The sequence below is a fragment of the Solanum verrucosum genome, unplaced genomic scaffold (assembly GCF_900185275.1).
Source record: "Solanum verrucosum unplaced genomic scaffold, falcon-dt-bn FXZP01000214.1, whole genome shotgun sequence".
Classification (NCBI taxonomy): Eukaryota; Viridiplantae; Streptophyta; class Magnoliopsida; order Solanales; family Solanaceae; genus Solanum; species Solanum verrucosum.
In genome coordinates this window covers 3721858-3740232 of record NW_026020059.1, presented here as the reverse complement: position 1 = coordinate 3740232, position 18375 = coordinate 3721858, and the positions used below count along the sequence as shown (strand labels likewise).

The 18375-nt window shown below is 28.2% G+C and overlaps 1 protein-coding gene across 1 annotated transcript; it reads right to left on the bottom strand.

The window, feature by feature from the left end:
* Positions 1 to 3119: 3119 nt before the first annotated feature.
* On the bottom strand, positions 3120 to 6072 carry LOC125823251 (organ-specific protein P4-like). The gene is made up of 2 exons (XM_049502649.1): positions 5920 to 6072; positions 3120 to 3870 (listed from the first exon to the last, which is right to left on the bottom strand). Exons 1-2 carry the CDS (start codon positions 5986 to 5988, stop codon positions 3439 to 3441), a joined length of 501 nt encoding a protein of 166 aa, XP_049358606.1. The 5' UTR covers positions 5989 to 6072; the 3' UTR covers positions 3120 to 3438.
* Between the last annotated feature and the right edge of the window lie 12303 nt (positions 6073 to 18375).

Genomic DNA, 18375 nt, shown 5'->3' with positions numbered 1-18375 from the left:
ACCTCTAAGAATAGTAAAGATTAGCGGGACAGGGCCCTTGCCTACCCATAAAAATATATACAACAAAAGCTAACAAACCTCCCAACTCTGGTAGCTCCGGAGGAAAGGGGCTAGCCAACCGGATAGAAGTCAATCCTGCTGCTGATGAGGTCTATTGGGTCGCCTGTCGGGACGAAAAACACAAGGAGCTGTCGGATGTCAATCTCTTTTCTTTTATGCTACATGTAGCTACCTTCCATCGACACATTATTTGCTATGCTACAACGAACGAACTAAATGTAAGACCATCGAGAGTGAGTGAACGACTAGCCAAAGCTTCTTATTTGGAGAAAAATCATGGTGGAAATACGGTTGAAAGTTGAAATGAGACGACAGATTAAGGGACCTGCATGCATGAATGCAGCGCCCTCCAGGCAATGGGGCGTCAGTACGAAATAATGTACAAAGTATGAAAGGCTATAGACTAAATGAGCAAGTATCATAATATACCAAAAGCAATCAGGTTTAGATAAGCATGTTAACCCACTACTGAATCTAAAAATACAAAAATGATCAAACAACAACCTAACCAAGCCCCCATAAGTTCGGCAGGTACAAACAACATACCACCTACCTAGGCCCCCATAAGCCCAGAAGGTGCCAAATCAATCTACATACCTCTATCGGTAGCCCCTTGTCTTTGTAAGAAGTCACATAGACCTTTTTGGCAACGATATAGCCCCGTAGGCAGCACATAGCCCTCTTAGGCAACATCATAGCTCTGTGGGTTGCACATAGCCCTCTTTTGCATCAACATAGCCCTCTTTGGCGTCAAAATAGCTCCATAGGCAACACATAACACTCTTTGGCATCAATATAGCCCCGTGGGCAACACATAGCCCTCTTGGGCAATAACATAGTCCTATTAGACAACATCATAACCCCCATAAGCAGTTCATAGCTCAACAACTAACCACAATAGCCCCAAGGACAACAACAAACAACTGAACAGGCTAAAGGCGAGCAATTTAGCTATAAACAATATATATAAATAGTCTCTAAGTTGTTCTTAACAGATTATGTGTCCCTAAAATGAGGGTATATAACCACTCAATCAGCCAACCACTCACAATTACATCTACAAGATCACCAACATTAACTGCCCTATTATATCACTCCCAAGCTTTAAGGAAACATGTCGAACGAAGGGAACAACCTTAACATACCTTTTCCTTTATAATTTATGCTGAAAATACCTCTGTCCGCACCAATGAAACACTAAAAAAAGTAAAATCAATCAGTAATTAAGGACAAGAATTACTACGACAATTCGACAATCAATACGGATTCCTATCGTAAATTACTATCCAAGACCTAATGTATCCATAAACTAATAAATGATGGTTCCTACCTTTCTTTACACACCCAGAACACTTGAATAAAATCAAACCCCTGCATAAAACCCTGCTGCCACAACCTCCACGGAGCTACACCGCTCAATTCACCATGAAAACTATACCAAAACAACGAGCTCGAGACGTAGGATAATTTTCGATAAAGAGCCAAGAAGAGATCATGAACACACAAGGATGATTTGAGGAGTAATTCTCTGATTTTTGTGGGTTTCATACAAGCTGGCATGAAGAAAAATGAAGAAGATGCTATCTTATAAGGCTCCACTGACCTAGGGGACCCACCTCACGTGCCTGCTTGCGCAGTCTCGCGAAAACACGAATATCTCTCTATTCTGAAGTCGTATGGACAAACGGTTTGATGCGTTGGAAACTAGACTCGTAGACCTTCGATTTTATGGGTCGTGGTCCCATAAATCTTTATATATTGGGAGAAAACCTCCGAGACATTTGACCCAAATTTCAGAGAAATCTTTAAAAAAGAACTTACGATAACTTTCGCCAACTTTTATTTTGCGACTTACCTAACTTCAAAACTTGAGATACAACCCTTGAACACTTAAAATATGACATTCCACATCATTATTAATTTATTACTCACCCTCTTTGTCTTTTCACGAAGGTACGAGTTAATTTAGACGTTTCGAAAAGTCAGGGTGTTACACAAAGATACAGAGTGATGAACTTGCAAAGGAGATAGCCTACATTTGTAATGTGAGAGTCACGTTAAGGATCAAAGCAAAACTACATCTCACGTTCTAGTTTATAGTTTGGATTCTTTAGCTGCTTCATCTGAGTTTAATCTCTTGAGATAACAATCTGAGTTAGTATTGCTATGGTCTTGTAATGTCTTACATTGTTGATTAATGGAAAAGTTAGTTATCAAAAATTGGGTATATGTGAGCCATTTGTATAATAAAAGGAGTATATATGAGCCACTTTCATAACGAGAGGCATATCAACTCTAAATAACAAAATTGATGGGTATATTAAGCCCTTTTCCCATTATTTAATTTAAAATTTTAAAAAGAATAAATAAAATGCAAAGCCTGACATTAATTATATATAAAGAATAAATTATTGTAGGTACATTTGTAAAAAACTAATAATAATGTAAATTAAGGAGAAATTAAATGTATGAACAAAATTTTGTCATTGATATCGAAAGTCATTAAATAATAAAATAAAGAAAAAATGAACTACATTATATATGAACATAATAATATAAAACAACTATTCATAACAAATTAATAATAACATAAAGGATTATTATAAATCAAAAGATAACAATCTGAAGTTGCGATGAAACAAAGCTAAAGCCTTGTTTGTTTTCTGTTACACCCCAAACTAGAGGGGGCGCAATTGACATTTGAGACCGTATTCGATCAAGTTATCTACGAAAACATACTAGCTAACTAAACTGTGGGCCCAAGAAGTCATACAGTACAACATCTGAAATATGAAGTCTTGATTGTTAAGGTCAAAACATAAGCAACAATAATTCATATGAACAAAGGTAGCTAAGCCATAACTTGGGTTCAAAATGAAGCTCTTTTCTAGAGATTTCACCACCTAGAGTGGCTATGTTGAGCATGATTTAGAGAGGGCGGAGAGTAAGGAAAATTGTGATGGTTTGAGATTGAAGAAGAAATAGAGAGGTGGAAGAGGTAGATGGCAGGGGCTTCTAGCTAATACCATATCAAATTACACATACAAGTACACACCAACTTTTAAAGAAAGTTTATTTTCTATTCTTACTTTATATTCCCATATTTTACACAATTATATAGGTATGAGGATACAATAAAAAAAATTAGTGAAGAGAAATTGGGATAAGGTAATTCCTTCAAGTAGAGGCGATCCAATACTATGCACTCTAAGAATAGAGACAACTTTGCACACAAAGAAACAACCATTACATTAAACTCAAGAAATACTATAGTACAAATGTTTATCCATCCTTATTCCATAAACCACATAAAAACGAAAGGGCGTTCATAGAGGGAGTTAACAAGAAAATTAAATGACACACAATGACTTTGCCATATCAATCATTGTAGATGCTAAGATTTGGCCTTGGTTCAAAATACTTTTCTCCTTTAAGACTGACTTCATCATCACGGTAAGAAGTTGTAGTTGGCCTTGGTTCAAAATCTTTAGTAAATGATGATTTTTCTTGTTTGAGACCAACATCATCATGATGGTAAGCAGTTGCACTCGGCCTTGATTCAAAAGACTTTTCTCCTTTAAGACCTACTTCATCATCACGGTAAGAAGTTGTAGTTGGTCTTGGTTCAAAAGACTTTTCTTGTTTGAGACTAGCATCATCATGATAATAAACAGTTACAGTTGGCCTTGGCTCGGAAGGAACGTCATACTGAGGCATAAGATGCTTGATTGCTATAGGCATGGGCTCATTTTTCATCACAATATTCCAATATTCTCCAGGGTCTCTTCTTGCATCTGTGCTGCTAGCATACTGCACAAATATGACAGACAATAAAATGTTTGTTGAATTCTATGTTACATGGTTACATGTTCATTCATTTTTTATTACTAATACATAGAAGGTCAGTTGGTTAGTTGACCAATTTGCTATTCTATTTTAACTTCATTTTAATTTATTTGTTTTGCTTTCTTTTATATATGTTATGTATTTAAAAATTCCGAAAAATTAAATAGTATTATAAATCACAATAATATTTTTAAAAATATATTAAATTATTGATGAACTCACAATTTTTTTTCTTGTGCAAATAAATTGAGATATAGAGAATAACATATATTAGTTGAAAATTACATAAAAGGTTGACTTTCCTAATTTTATGTGTGCCACGTAAAGTAAGACACATAAGATAATATATATTAAACCTATGCAAGCACATAGTATTGTATGTAGTATACAAATATGCATAAACATTTGGTACGGATATACATAGAATTTTTTTTGGGTAGAATATTTATATTTTTGAAAAACTTAGTTTAAAATTTATATTTTTGACTTTTAATTTTTTTTAAAATCATGTAGGGATATATATGATCTTTCTAGCAAAGTTCAAGGTATATTTTAATTTTTTCATACGTAAATCATTTTTTGACTTCTTTGATTATCATTATTTGAGTTTCTTATTCTTATTTTATTTTTTTTCTTTCATTCCTTAGTGTAAAGAAAAATAACTATTTTTTTTGGCTATATTATACTCTAAAACTATTTTTTTCGACTATATTGTTGCTTTAGTTTATGTATTTGAAAAAGGGAAAAAAGACAAATATACTCCTGAACTATTGTAAATGGTATGCAGATACCCTCCATCATACTTTTGGGACATTGGTGCCCCTGCCGTCCAAAAACTAGAGCATATATGCCCTTCACTCTAACGGAAGACTAAATAGGGACACGTGGCACAATCTTATCCGTTGATCCGATATTTAATAAATGTCGGGTCGGTGGATAAGATTATGACACGTGTATGTCTGTTTTTGAACGACGGGGGCACCAATGTCCTAAAAGAGTGACGGAGGGTATCTGCATACCATTTACAATAATTTGGGGTATATTTGTCATTTTTCCCTTGAAAAAAAAATTGGGTCATCTATAATAAATTTTACAAGAAAATTAGTGAACATAAATAAATTTGACCATCAAAGTAATAAATTTAAATTAGTCATTAGAACCAAAAAAAAGTCAAAAAAAATATGTGTGAGGAGGATTAAATATACCCATATAGGATTATATTTTTAAAAAAAATTTATTAAAATTAATTTTTTCACTTCCGTTAGAGAAAAATGATATATGTGAAACATTTGTATAATAGTAGGGGTGTATATATGAACCATTTTCATAACGAGTGGTATATTAGCTCTAAATGACAAAATTTAAGGGTATATCAAGCCCTTTTCTCATGATATTGAATAGAGGAGTTTATGTTTTATGCATCATTAATATACTAATTTTTTTTAGATATTGGGTAATTTTGCTTTGATTTGTTTACTTCTGTTATTTTCTTGAGTCGACGGAGTACCGAAAAAACATCTTAACCTCTCAAAGTAAAGATAAGATCTGCATACATACTATCTTCTCTAGACCCCACTAATTGTTGGATTTTGCTGGATATATTATTGTATTAGGTACGTTGCTAAAAAATCACTATTTTTCTATTAAAATTTTTCAATGAAAAATATTTGATGGTCATTTCCACTTATATTTCGATTGAATCAGTGAGAAAATAATAATAATAATAATAATAATAATAATAATAAGGAAATAATGTTTTCACATGCAAAAATTAGAAAGTTTCCAACACTTCCGATGTGAATTTGTTTCTCACCATGTGTTTTGATGGAAAATAGATGAACAAAACCATATTTTATAACACAAAAACAAAATTCTCATTGATTTGTGATGAAAAAGGTCTCTATTTCTAATAGTCATAGAATTTCTTTGATAACCAACATTAAATAGAGTTACCTACAATAATAGAAACTAATTGTTTAAATATTTTTGTGCATTGTATAGAATTTAACTTACCAAGGCAAGTGAAATGAGGAGGATGAGAGCAAAAAGTGATTTCATGTCTTCAAGAGAGGTACAATTCATATGCTTTTGCTATTGATATATGCTTGGTGCATGGATAATAAAATCCTAGAGTTTATATAGACAAGTTTGGCAAATACAAAACAATATAATAACAATAATAATAGTAGTATGTTTTATAAAACAATAATAATTATTATCATAATTTATAACAATTGATTATAATAATAATTGTTATTATTATAATTATTACTATTATAAAAAAACAAGTTGGCTCATCCTTATGATATCATCAATCAATCATATAAAAACATAATTAGAAAAAGTATAGGATGACCAAGAGGGCCCTCTTATCTTCTCCATAATTCATGTTTAATGTGATGAAAATTATTCTACAATAAAAATGTTTTTCCTCAAAACACATAATTAGAAGAAGTATAGGATGACCAAGAGGGCCCTCTTAGCTTCTCCATAATTCGTGTTTCATTGATGAAAATTATTCTACAATAAAAATGTTTTTCCTTATATATATATATATATAGTAGGGGAAATAGCGATTTCAATCCTTGTATTATTGTATAATTTTAGTTTTACTCCATGTGTTATTTGACTATGTATATTTACTTTCAATTATTTTAAAGCGTGCGGTTTTGATACTTGAAGTTAACAAAAGTTAACTATTTAACAAAATGATTATTTTAAAAGATATAAAATAAATTGAAGTAATTCTAAATACTTGAAGAATTATGTATAGATAAAAAATTGAATTTAATAAAAATTAAATGTTAATTTTTTTAAAGATTGAAAGTTGTTAGGACATCATTGATAGCCTTAAGGATTGATTGGCAAGAGACTATATGACTTTCAATATGCCGCAAAAAAAGCTCTATCAGTTAGAAGTAAAATTTGTACTCCGATATCGATAAATTCCAAAACATTATTTCAGAATCTTCTCGATACGGAAAGGGGCCTTCTTTAGTATTAGTAGCTCATCCTTCGAAATGAAGCTCCCCTCTAATTTAGGTTGGGATGATTGATGCTCAACCCTACCCCTAGCAAGTCAACTCAGTTCCCATTAAAAAAAATAGGATAGTTTCAATAGCCGCAAGTTCTTAGTTCCTAAGGCCTGTGCCCCATGGAATGGGCAGAAATAGGGAGTGACTCACAGATTTCTACTCTTATGGCTCCACCTACTAAATTCTTTCAAATATAATCGTATTTGACCTTGATTAGTAACCATTGAAAAAAAGAAGAGAAAATGAAGCACAAGTTGCTAATGAATCAAAAACAGAGCAAACATAGAAGCAAATGCGATCAATTTATATAATATTAAAATAATCACTCTAATTGTATTTTTTTTAAATATATAAAATATAATTTTAATTTTATATACATAATTCTTCAAGCAATTAGAATCACCAACCCTTTATTTTATTTTATATATTTTCAAATAATCATTTTGTTTAATAGTTAACTTGTTTCAACTTAAGGATCAAAACCTGACACTTAAAATAATTGAAGGTTAATGTGCATAGTCAACACAAGGACTAAAATAGAATTAGGCAATAACATGGACTAAAATTGCTATTTCATATGGACTAAAATTGCTATTTCAAGGAGCTATAATGTTATGTTGGGCAGCAAAGCAGACTAAATATTGCAGAACTCATATGAACTGTACTTTCACAACCAAAGCATCGATTTATTGTATGATTGGCTGTTCAAGGGAGACTGCTTACAAAAGAAAGATTAAAGCATCTCACTATTTCAGTGGAAGATACTACATGTTGTCTTTGTGCAAGTCAATTTATATAGACTCAGTTACACATCTTCACAGAATGCACTTGGATAAAGACATTGAGAGATAACATCCAACAATGGGTAGGACTAACCATACATAAGGGTGAAGTTAAGAAAGTGTTGGAAGACATAAAGAGGAAGAACCAGAAGCATTCCAAAGGAAGTGATCACAACTATTTGGGGAGCAATGAAGAACTGGAATTGTTTTAGAGGATCATCGGCGAATACTAATATAGTGTTAGTACAAATTAAGAAAGAAGTTATAGAGAGATTAGATTTACTTAAAGAATCTAGGAAAGCTAGCAACAGTCAAAGGTTGATAACCAAGTTACTTAGTGCTTACTTTTTTTTGTTATTTTTGGGTAGTTGGAAACCTATGCATCTTAGTACTCTTCCTAGAAGGTGGCTAAGATGATACGTGACCTTATGGTGTAATGTTCTTTGTTGGTTAATGGTAATTTACAGTTTTTACCAAAAAATTTTTTTGCTATTTTTCCTACATAGTTGTAGAAATATAGAGAAGGCTAATGTCTGCTTCTAGTCAAGGATATTTATGTAATTTTTGTATTTTATCATTTGAATTTTTTAATTTTTTTTATCTTTTAAATATTTGAAAATTATATTTAACAAATACTATAAAAATTATGATAATTAACAATTTAAAATATTTAATTTTTTTTATTGATTCTCAAAAAATTTATCAGTACCACATAAATTGGAACAAAAGAAATGACATATACTATTTTAAAATGATGTAAAAGAACACTATAAATCACAATAATTAGCAACTTGAAATATTTGAAAAACATATAAAAACTAGGAAACTTGTCCGCGCTTCGCGCGGTATAACTGTAATTTAAAATGATTTTTTAAAATAAATTAAGTAGAAATAAAAAGGCAAATTCTATTTTGATTAGAGCCAAAATTTGTGTTTTCTCTTAAATAAAATAATTAAGAAAAGAAATAACATCTTCACATTAAGTTGACATCAGAGAAAACGATCAATTATTTTTTTTTTTTAAAATTGACATAATAATGTTATAACATTTTTAAAAATCGAATTACCAAATTAAGATTTTAATACAATATCATGTCCATTTCCAATTAACTTTAATTCAAACATGATATCATTTATACATGAAGTAATTAACTATTACTTAAAAATTAATCGAAGAACCAAATAGACAGTATATAAGTATTCACGAATTTTAATCAATTTCACGCACATAAGAAAATTGTGAATACATTATTTATTGAAAATTCTACTTCTAATAATTTTAAATTTTAAATTTCATTTTAAAAAAAAAAACTAAAATTGTTAACCTAAAGTAATCTAAGAAGAGAAAAAAAAAATAGATCTTGTTTTCCATTTCAATAAAAGAATTCACCTAATTAATTATTTTCTTTAAATTAGGCATAATTCAATTTTTTTTTATAGAAGTACAAACAAAATACTCAAAAACCTATATACCAATAACTAATATTTTAAAATAAATAAAGAAAAGAAAGTAAAAAGAACAAACAAGGAAAAAAAGTAATTTAAGGAAAAAATTAATAGCATTAATGATGAAATGATTTAAAATTTGGAAAAATGCAAAATAGATAACCTTCCAAGACAAATTTTTGAGCAGTTATTTTTTAAAAAAAAAATTAAAAGAAAAAACTTAATTTTTTTTTATAAAGTTAAATAAATATTTGAATTAAGAAGAGTGTCATCATTTTCTATTTTTAACTTTATTTGATATGAGTATAATCGTATAGATCTTTAGCATAAGAGATGATCTAATTTATTTATAAAATATAAAATTGAATTACATTAATAAATATTAATATATTTGTTACAAAGATTATAATAACTAATTTCTTATATTAAATAAATAAATAAAAGTAGATTTTTATTTTAAAAAGAAGTGATTTAAGGAAATGATATAAATGACATTAATTATCAGATTAAGGTAATGAAGTAAGAAAATTAATATGATTGTTGATGAACAAAATTAAATATGGTTACCTTTGATATTTTTGTCTTTTAGCCTTTAAAATTAAAAAAATGTCACCAAAATTAATATATGTATGTGTAGGGGTGTTCACGGTTTGGATAAAAACCGATCCAAATCAATAAAATAAAACTGATTTTATTTGAGTTTGGTTTGGTTTGGTTTTAGATTTTTGAAAACCGGTAGTATTTGGTTTGGTTATGGTTTTATTAAAAAAAAATGAAGAAATAACCGAACCGAACCGATGAATTATATACATACTTAATATATTATTTTTATAAACAATTTTAAAGATCTTATATATGTTTTCATTAAAATTTCTTTATACTTTACTTATTGAAAGCAAGAATCCCAAGGTGAAAACATTTATCTTATTGATTTCATGTATATGAGTGTCTGTGACAATCTTTGTGGGATTGAAAATGTTATGGTCTCTTCCTTCTAGGCCAATATAGTGAATTTTAAAGCTTTATTGATAGTAAATTCAATGATCGAAAATTCGGTAATTTAAGTCATTCTAACTATTTTTTGTATTGAATGGATTGTTGTCACTCTTTTCACATTTTGAATGAATTGTTTCTTTTATTTTGTGTATGGTTAATAACCGAATAACCAAACCAAACCAAACCGAAACCGATAACCAGCAAACCGATAAATGTATATTATATTTGGTTTGGTTTGGTTTTGATAATTTTAAAATCGATTAAGTTGGTTTGGTTTTGGTTTTGACCAATAACCGATTCAAACCGACCCGTGAACACCCCTATGTAAGTGTATAAATATATATTCATTATTTCTAAGAATATAAAGTATAATTAAAGATAAATAAAAAAATAAAACAAACATTAATTAAATGTGGTACATAAGAAAAAAAACGGAAAAAAATTAAGTAATAAAATTTACAAAAAAGGAATTAGAAGAATAAAAATTGAAAGAAATAATGTGAGCACTAATTTAGGATCTTTTCAAATCACAATAAAAAAAATAAAACAAACATTAATTAAAGATACATAATGAGAAATGAAACAAAAAAATTAAAGATTTTTTTTTAAAAAAAAGAACGGAAGAATAATATATATATTCCTTATTTCTAAGATTATAAAGTATAATTAAAGAAAAAATAAAAAAATAAAACAAACATTAATTAAAGGTGGTAAATAAGGAAAAAAACGGAAAAATAAATAATAAAATTTACAAAAAAACGAAATTAGAGAAATAAAAAATTGAAAGAAATAACGTTAGCACTAATTTAGGATCCTTTCAAATCACAATAAAAAAACATTAATTAAAAATACATAAGGAAAAATGAAACGAAAATATTAAAGAATTTTTTCAAAAAAAAAACAGAAGAAGAATAAAAATGGAAAGTAATAATGTGAGAACTAATTTAGGATCCTTTCAAATGATAATTGACTGCATATATTTCTCTTTATACTTTTCCTAATTTAATAATTAAATTGATTCTTTTTTAAAATAATTCTTCTTATCACTCATCAGTTTTTCTATAAGTTTTTCAATCAGTATGATTTAATTTATTTTTTTCAATACAATTTTTCTTGTAGAAAACATTATAGTGCAACATCCTTTTAATTTTTATTTTTTTTTAAGAGAACATTTGTTACATGACTTTTCTTCTTATATCAATATCTTGAAGAATTATGAGATACTCTCTCTTTCTCCTTTCATAAAGAAATCATATTCTATCATCATCAGAAGAAATGACAAAGTTAAGGTGTCCATTTTTATTGATTTTAATACTTAATTTTTTTTAATTTTGTAGGCTTAATATAAATAATTTTGAAAATTTCTTTTTATGTGTATATATATTTGTAATTGTACAATGATTTTGAAACGTAAGATTCTTAACCTATTTTAGATTCTAACAACTTTAAAATATTCTTAATAATTTTATTTTTGCATTTTTTTGGTTTTGATTATTAATTTTTTTTTTTTTTTAATTCTGAAGCTTTAAACACATAATTATATGCTCAGTTAGTAGTAATATATTTGATTATTTTTTTAAAAAAAAGAATAAGGTGCAATTTGTAGTTAGTCGATCATATAGAATATCATACTAAATAGGATATTAGATTAACTCTTGCATAAAATTAATTTCAATTTTCATATATCTAACGCTTACCGTCAATGATTTGACTATTATTTTATGCTAAAGCTGATGAAAAATTGTCCATTCTGAGATCTCTTCTCTTCATCTCTAAATTTTCTTCCGAGGAGCTTTGTTGTTTCTGTTTTTCCTTTTCCATTGCTTGTTATCCTTCTTCCCTTCATGACTTTTTTTAAAATTTATTTGGTACGTTGTAGAATTTTTTTTCTCCTTGATGCATGCATGTTCAATGAAACTTGTTTGATGTTCATGAGAAGTTAAAAAGTAAAGAAAGGAAGGAAAACAATTAAAACAAAGAAGATGTTTGAAACACAATCATAAAAAGGAATGAAAAATTGAGAAAGGAGCTAATCAAACCATGAATTTTTCCACTACTCCGTTGATAATGAACACATCAATATTAGTTGGTGAATAACTTTTATCATATTTTAAAGTATAAATTATAGGAACCACATATTATAAGTACTAAATAACATTCTATCCCTTCTAGTTTTCTATTTACCAAAAATCCCTTAAAAATGATGTTTGTGGGATACATAGCGTTGTGCACGGGATACATAAGGTTTGATACATTCCACATAGCGGGATACATAGCGTTGTGCACGGGATACATTAGGTTTGATACATTCCACATAGCGGGATACATAGCGTTGTGCACGGGATACATAGCGTTGTGCACGTGATACATTAGGTTTGATACATTTCACATAGCGGGATACATAGCATTGTGCACGGGATACATGCGGAATACATAGCGTTGTGCACGGGATACATGCGGGATACATAGGTAAATAATTGATTTTTGAAAATTTTGAAATAAGTAGGGATAAATGGATATTAAGGTAAGTAAAGGAGTGTAGTTAAGTAATTTGTCCTATTTTTAAAATGATTTGTGATTATCTACTCTATTTTAAATATTAGAGAAAACTCTTGACATTCTCTCATATAGGTTATCAACAACTATTTATTTCTCTTCAATGTCTAATATTTATGTGCTACAGTTATGGGTATTAAAAACAACATAACTACAACTAATATATTTAACATATTTGTTTCTTTATCTTGTTCAATAAAGTTTTAATGAGAAAAATAAATAAATAAAAATACTGGCCATAGAGAGGTGCCACATAGAATTGCCTACGTTCAACTTTATATATGTATATATATATATATATATATATATAGATTTGGTTGATTCTTGAAATTCTATATGTGCCACGTAGATTGGGATATAGAGAGTGATATATATTATTTGAAAATTATGTAAAAAATTATTATAAATCCCAATAATTAACAACTACAAATATTTTAAATTATAATTTTTGGGATTTTTTTCAAATTTCAACGATATCACATAAATTGAGACTGAAAGAGTAACATATATTGGGCTCATACTAGCACGGGGTCTCATATCTAGTATATAGTAGAGATTGTTTGGTAAGTGCAAAGTATTTTTTGAAAAAAATATATTAAAATTAATAATAAAATTAGCAAATTAAGTAATGATTTGATAAACATTTTGAGTATTAAAGATTGATAAAAATGCCTACTAGTTGAAGCAATTGATAATTAAATTAAAAGTTATAATAATTACAATAGAAAATATTTTTGGTAACCAAATACAAAAAATAACTTCCTTACGAAAACATTTTTTTTGAAAAATGTCCTTTGACATACCAAAACGGCAAAGTATACTTAATTATATTTAATCTCTTATAATAAGTAATAATATCTTTCTCTAGTCATCTATTTTGTCTAAGATTTGATCGTCAGATTTCTCACCAACTGATTGGCTGGCTATAAATTTCTTAAATTTATATGTAGCAGTGATAAATAAAGGATTTTGCGACAATTATGTAGCAATGATACAATTATTATTATATTATATTTAGCGACAATAGTATAATATGGATAAAAGAAAATTTGTTGCCACTAGATGTCTCTTTTGCATTAGTGACAGCGGAATAATGATATCTCACGAATTTTAAATTTTCATAGATCGATCCTTTTAAACAAGACAATATACATCTACAATTTGTTTCAATTGAGCACCTAAAAACATAATAAAATATTTTTCTCAAATACTTTCGATTCAAATTTTGAAATTCATTTTGCACGTATTCTCAAACGTTTATTAGGTAGTTTAGTTAAATACATAAAATATGTTATCTCCTTTAATTATACACATTAACATCAATTGAAACATACTTGAAATTATACATCTTATCGAGACTATTATATATAAATAACGAAGATGATATATTTCAAGTAGCTAACTTTATCTATGTAATGATACTTGACATATCTTTTATTTAGATTAATTAACAAGCATAAAATCTTGCTAGATTTTAGTATAGCTGTTAGCGCGCTTTCACTTGATGATTTTAATACCTCTAGGCTCTAGCAATTTGGGTAATATCAATTAATATCATTATGGGCGTGATATACGTTTGATTGTGCTTCTTCAACCACTTCAATATTTTAGTCTTTTATTTTTTTAATATATATATATATATATATTCGGAAAACATTAATTTAATTGAAAACAATATATAACATAAATTGAGATATTAAGTAATATTTTGAATAAACTCAGGTACCAATTGTGATTTAAAGCAATGATTTATATAGTTGAAATTATACACATTGACAGGTTAACTTATGTTCAAATTCATATGTTGGCTATTTCTTATGTTCTACTAATATACTTTTAAGAAAATTAGAGTAAGGTTTTCGTATTTTGCATGATTTTTGGCTAATAAGGGTATCAAACTATTTTTTATTTATTTGATTGATTGGTGGTTGCGAATATTAACCTATGCGATAATTTTTTATTGGAAAATGGATTGGCATTTAGTGGAAATAGTTTGCAAGATCTCAAGAGATTACCCTAGTTAATAAATTCTCTTAGGAATAAGTTAAAGTTACTTGACACAATTAGTCATCCTTATCTAAATAACTTATATAGATTTGAAAAATTATATACTGAGATACATTGTTCAGCTTTTGGGAAAGATTAAGAGATGGTGTAAAGGTAGGAGTGTTTATCTAGAAAATCCAAAAAATATGTAATTGCCATGAAAACTGAGAACGCTACATTTCATTGAGGGGACACAACTGTTATTCAATTAATATAATTTAAAATCAATTATATTAATGGATGATGTATATCCCAATCATTTACTTCTAATAATTGGATAAGGCTAAGGGATGATGGATAGTCAAGAAGACAAGCTCTTATACAGACATCAAGTGACATATGGGGTTACATGATTTATGTAGGGGGTGTCAATTTCAGTCCATATAAGTAAAATAAATTTATTTTTTTATATTAAATTAAATGGATTATTCATATTTTCTTAAATGAGTAAATATGGACTTCAACCTATTTAAGTTCATACAACTATGGACAAAATGGGTAAACATGAGAATCCACATGTCACAACCCAAGGGTACCCCTAGATGTAACATGGCGTACAAGACCCCGAATCAGGTTGCTCATTGTCTTGCTAGAGCATCTGTTTTGTTGTCTGGTTCGATGTACTCATTATCGATGTACTCATTTTTTATTTGAATAATACAAGATGAAAAAAATGATAGTAATTCACAGTTGCATCAATGCAAATAAAGAGTTTTAAAATGGGTTGAATAAGAGATTAGACTAGGCTAAATTGAAGATCTTTTTTCAAAGGGATAATGCTTGAATGAGTTGAAATTGACCCAATTTAAATTATCTTGATTCCAATCCATTAATTTCTAGACGACTTGAACAAATCTATATTATATATCTATAAAGTTGAAAATAAACACGCTGATGTGACATGTTTCATTGGCCAGCATTACTATATTGAGCAACTTACAAAAATAACTATATTTATAGGGTTAATGAATACCAATAGCTATAAGTATGTTATTTACAATAAATGACTACAATTTATATCACTTTTTTGCTGTATTTTTGTATCATTTTTTATTATTTTATTTATACATTAATACATCTTTAAGTACAACAAACTAAATAAGGAATTGACTCTAAATATAACCCACTATCCTTACATTACGTCCTACAATGAGCAACTTCCCATAATTAACTTTATAACTAAAAATTACTTATTTAAAGATATATCAGGTCATATTCTTTATCAGTTTAACAAAAATTGTGATACATCATACTCAATTTTCTTGTTGTCTCCATATTTCTTATTCTGGCGTTGTAAAGGTATTAATAATTTTTTTTTTGTTAATTCAAGTTATTGTATGTAAGCAAATTATTGAATTTGTGAATGAAGGTTAAGTATTTCGATTTTGAATAGGTGAACTACATGGCAATAGATACACCAGTTGTTAAACAAAAAATGAATACACCAATATAGAATACAATGAATACATTGTTGTTAAACACAAAAATGAATACCTTGGATACAACTATACTTGTATTCCCTAATCAATTTTTTTTATCTTGGATATAGTACTTATCTATCTAGATATAACTGTATTCACAAATCAACATTTCAACTTGTGCTTATATAACAATACAAGTATCTATGTATATAAATATGGATACATTTCAACATTGTTGTTAAGCAAAAATATGGATACATTAGACAAACGAGCAAAAAAGATAACAATTTGTGGGTATCAAACTGTATAAGAATGGATACATTAGACAAACGAGCAAAAAAGATACAATTTGTGGGTATCAAACTGTATAAGTATTCTTGTAAATAAAAATTTGAAAAGGCCAACAATATAGTATTGATGTATCCAACTATACTTGAATTCCTTAATCAACTTTTTAAATTTGACAGAGTACTTATGTATTCAAATATAATTGTATTCACAGATCAACAATTGAACTTGTGGTTATATAATAATACAAATGTCTATGTATATAAGTATTATACTATATACAAAATTGACAATCAAAGAACCCTCAATTTCTTTTTTGTTCATGTTCTTCTTGTACTCATTTTTTAACAACTATATACATACGTAATCAATTTTTCTGACAATTTCAATACAAGCGGACAATGGCACACAATACATGTGTTGAGATGAGATAGATAAGTAAATGACATTAAACTAAAAAAAATAAAGCATACAAATCTCAATTTCATTTTCCTATTGTTCTGCTCGACTGCTCTTTTTCAGCACCCACTTGAATCAATATTGTTGACTTTTCTCCTTTTTTCAAGATTAGTTTTCATTTTTGAATCTTTTTTCCTCTTTACTAATTTTGCATGCTCGATTTCTTCAAGCAGATTTAAGGGTATATGGTCATTAACCTTTTTTGTTCTTCTTTCTTTCTCCATTGCAGCAATAGAGCCTGAATTTTTGGCTTGTTGTTGAGTAGTACACAAATCAAAAGCAGGTAGTTCATCCAACAATTTGTCAAATAAATGTATACCTCTAGTAACCCTCCTCGGAGTATCAATTTCAACCATTGAAATGGATAAACAAATTCTTGAATGAAAACCCTATGAAAATAGTAGAAAGTGTAGATGTGTTGATATATAATGCTCATAAAAATGAGATAAATATGCAATTAGAAGATACCTGATGGATATAAAATCACAAAAATTGCTCCTGCAGTGATGTAAAGGATCTTGAATTTGAATGAATTCGGAGGAAAAAAATCAGAAAATATGTGATGTATGAATATTGATGAAAGAGAAAAATTTGATGATGGTAAACATGGGAAAAGATCATAAATGTGCCTGCCATAATTAATTAGGCATTCAATAATTACTTTCCTATTTAATGTTTATTTATTATATTAAAAATATAATTTTATTTATTCATTTGTATATAATTCACTTTGCTATTTATAGTCTAATTAAATCCATATAACATGAAAAAAATAAAACATAGCTATTTTTCTTGAATATATATGGATGTTTGCCATATTCTGAAGTTTTTCCTACTATGATTTATCTATTTTTTCAGAATTTTGATTTTTTTTAATCTTCTGTTCAAAATTCTTTTAATAATTAACCTCTTTCCTCATTATTAACATTTACTACATTTAGCTTTTCTTTCCAAGTGAATTTATGCAACGTTTTTTTTAAAAAAAATTTAAAGGTGTGAGGCTCAAAGGCCTCCTTTAATAAAACAAAAAATCTGTACAACTTGCCACTAGCCCAACAAAGACAAAGCAACAAAATAAATAAAATAACAAAACAAAAAACAAATGGACAATTAAATTACGGTCCCACGTAGCTTCGGTTACTTTTGATGCTATTAATCACCAATAATCAATTGACATCATTCCTTTACTTATGCATACTTTATTTTCGTATGTATAGTATACTCCTTATACATTTGCTTTTGAGGTCTCAGGTAAGTGTTTTCTCTTTTCTGTTATTTATATTTATTTTCTTCTTTTTAAATTTTTATTATTTTATTCTTGATCTTTTGATTTTAATGTCTATATGTTATCATCAGTTTATAACATGCTTATTAATATAGAGCTTTTTTGATATGAAGATCAAAAGTCAGAATTTCTTTCTCTTATCAAAGTCATTGTTA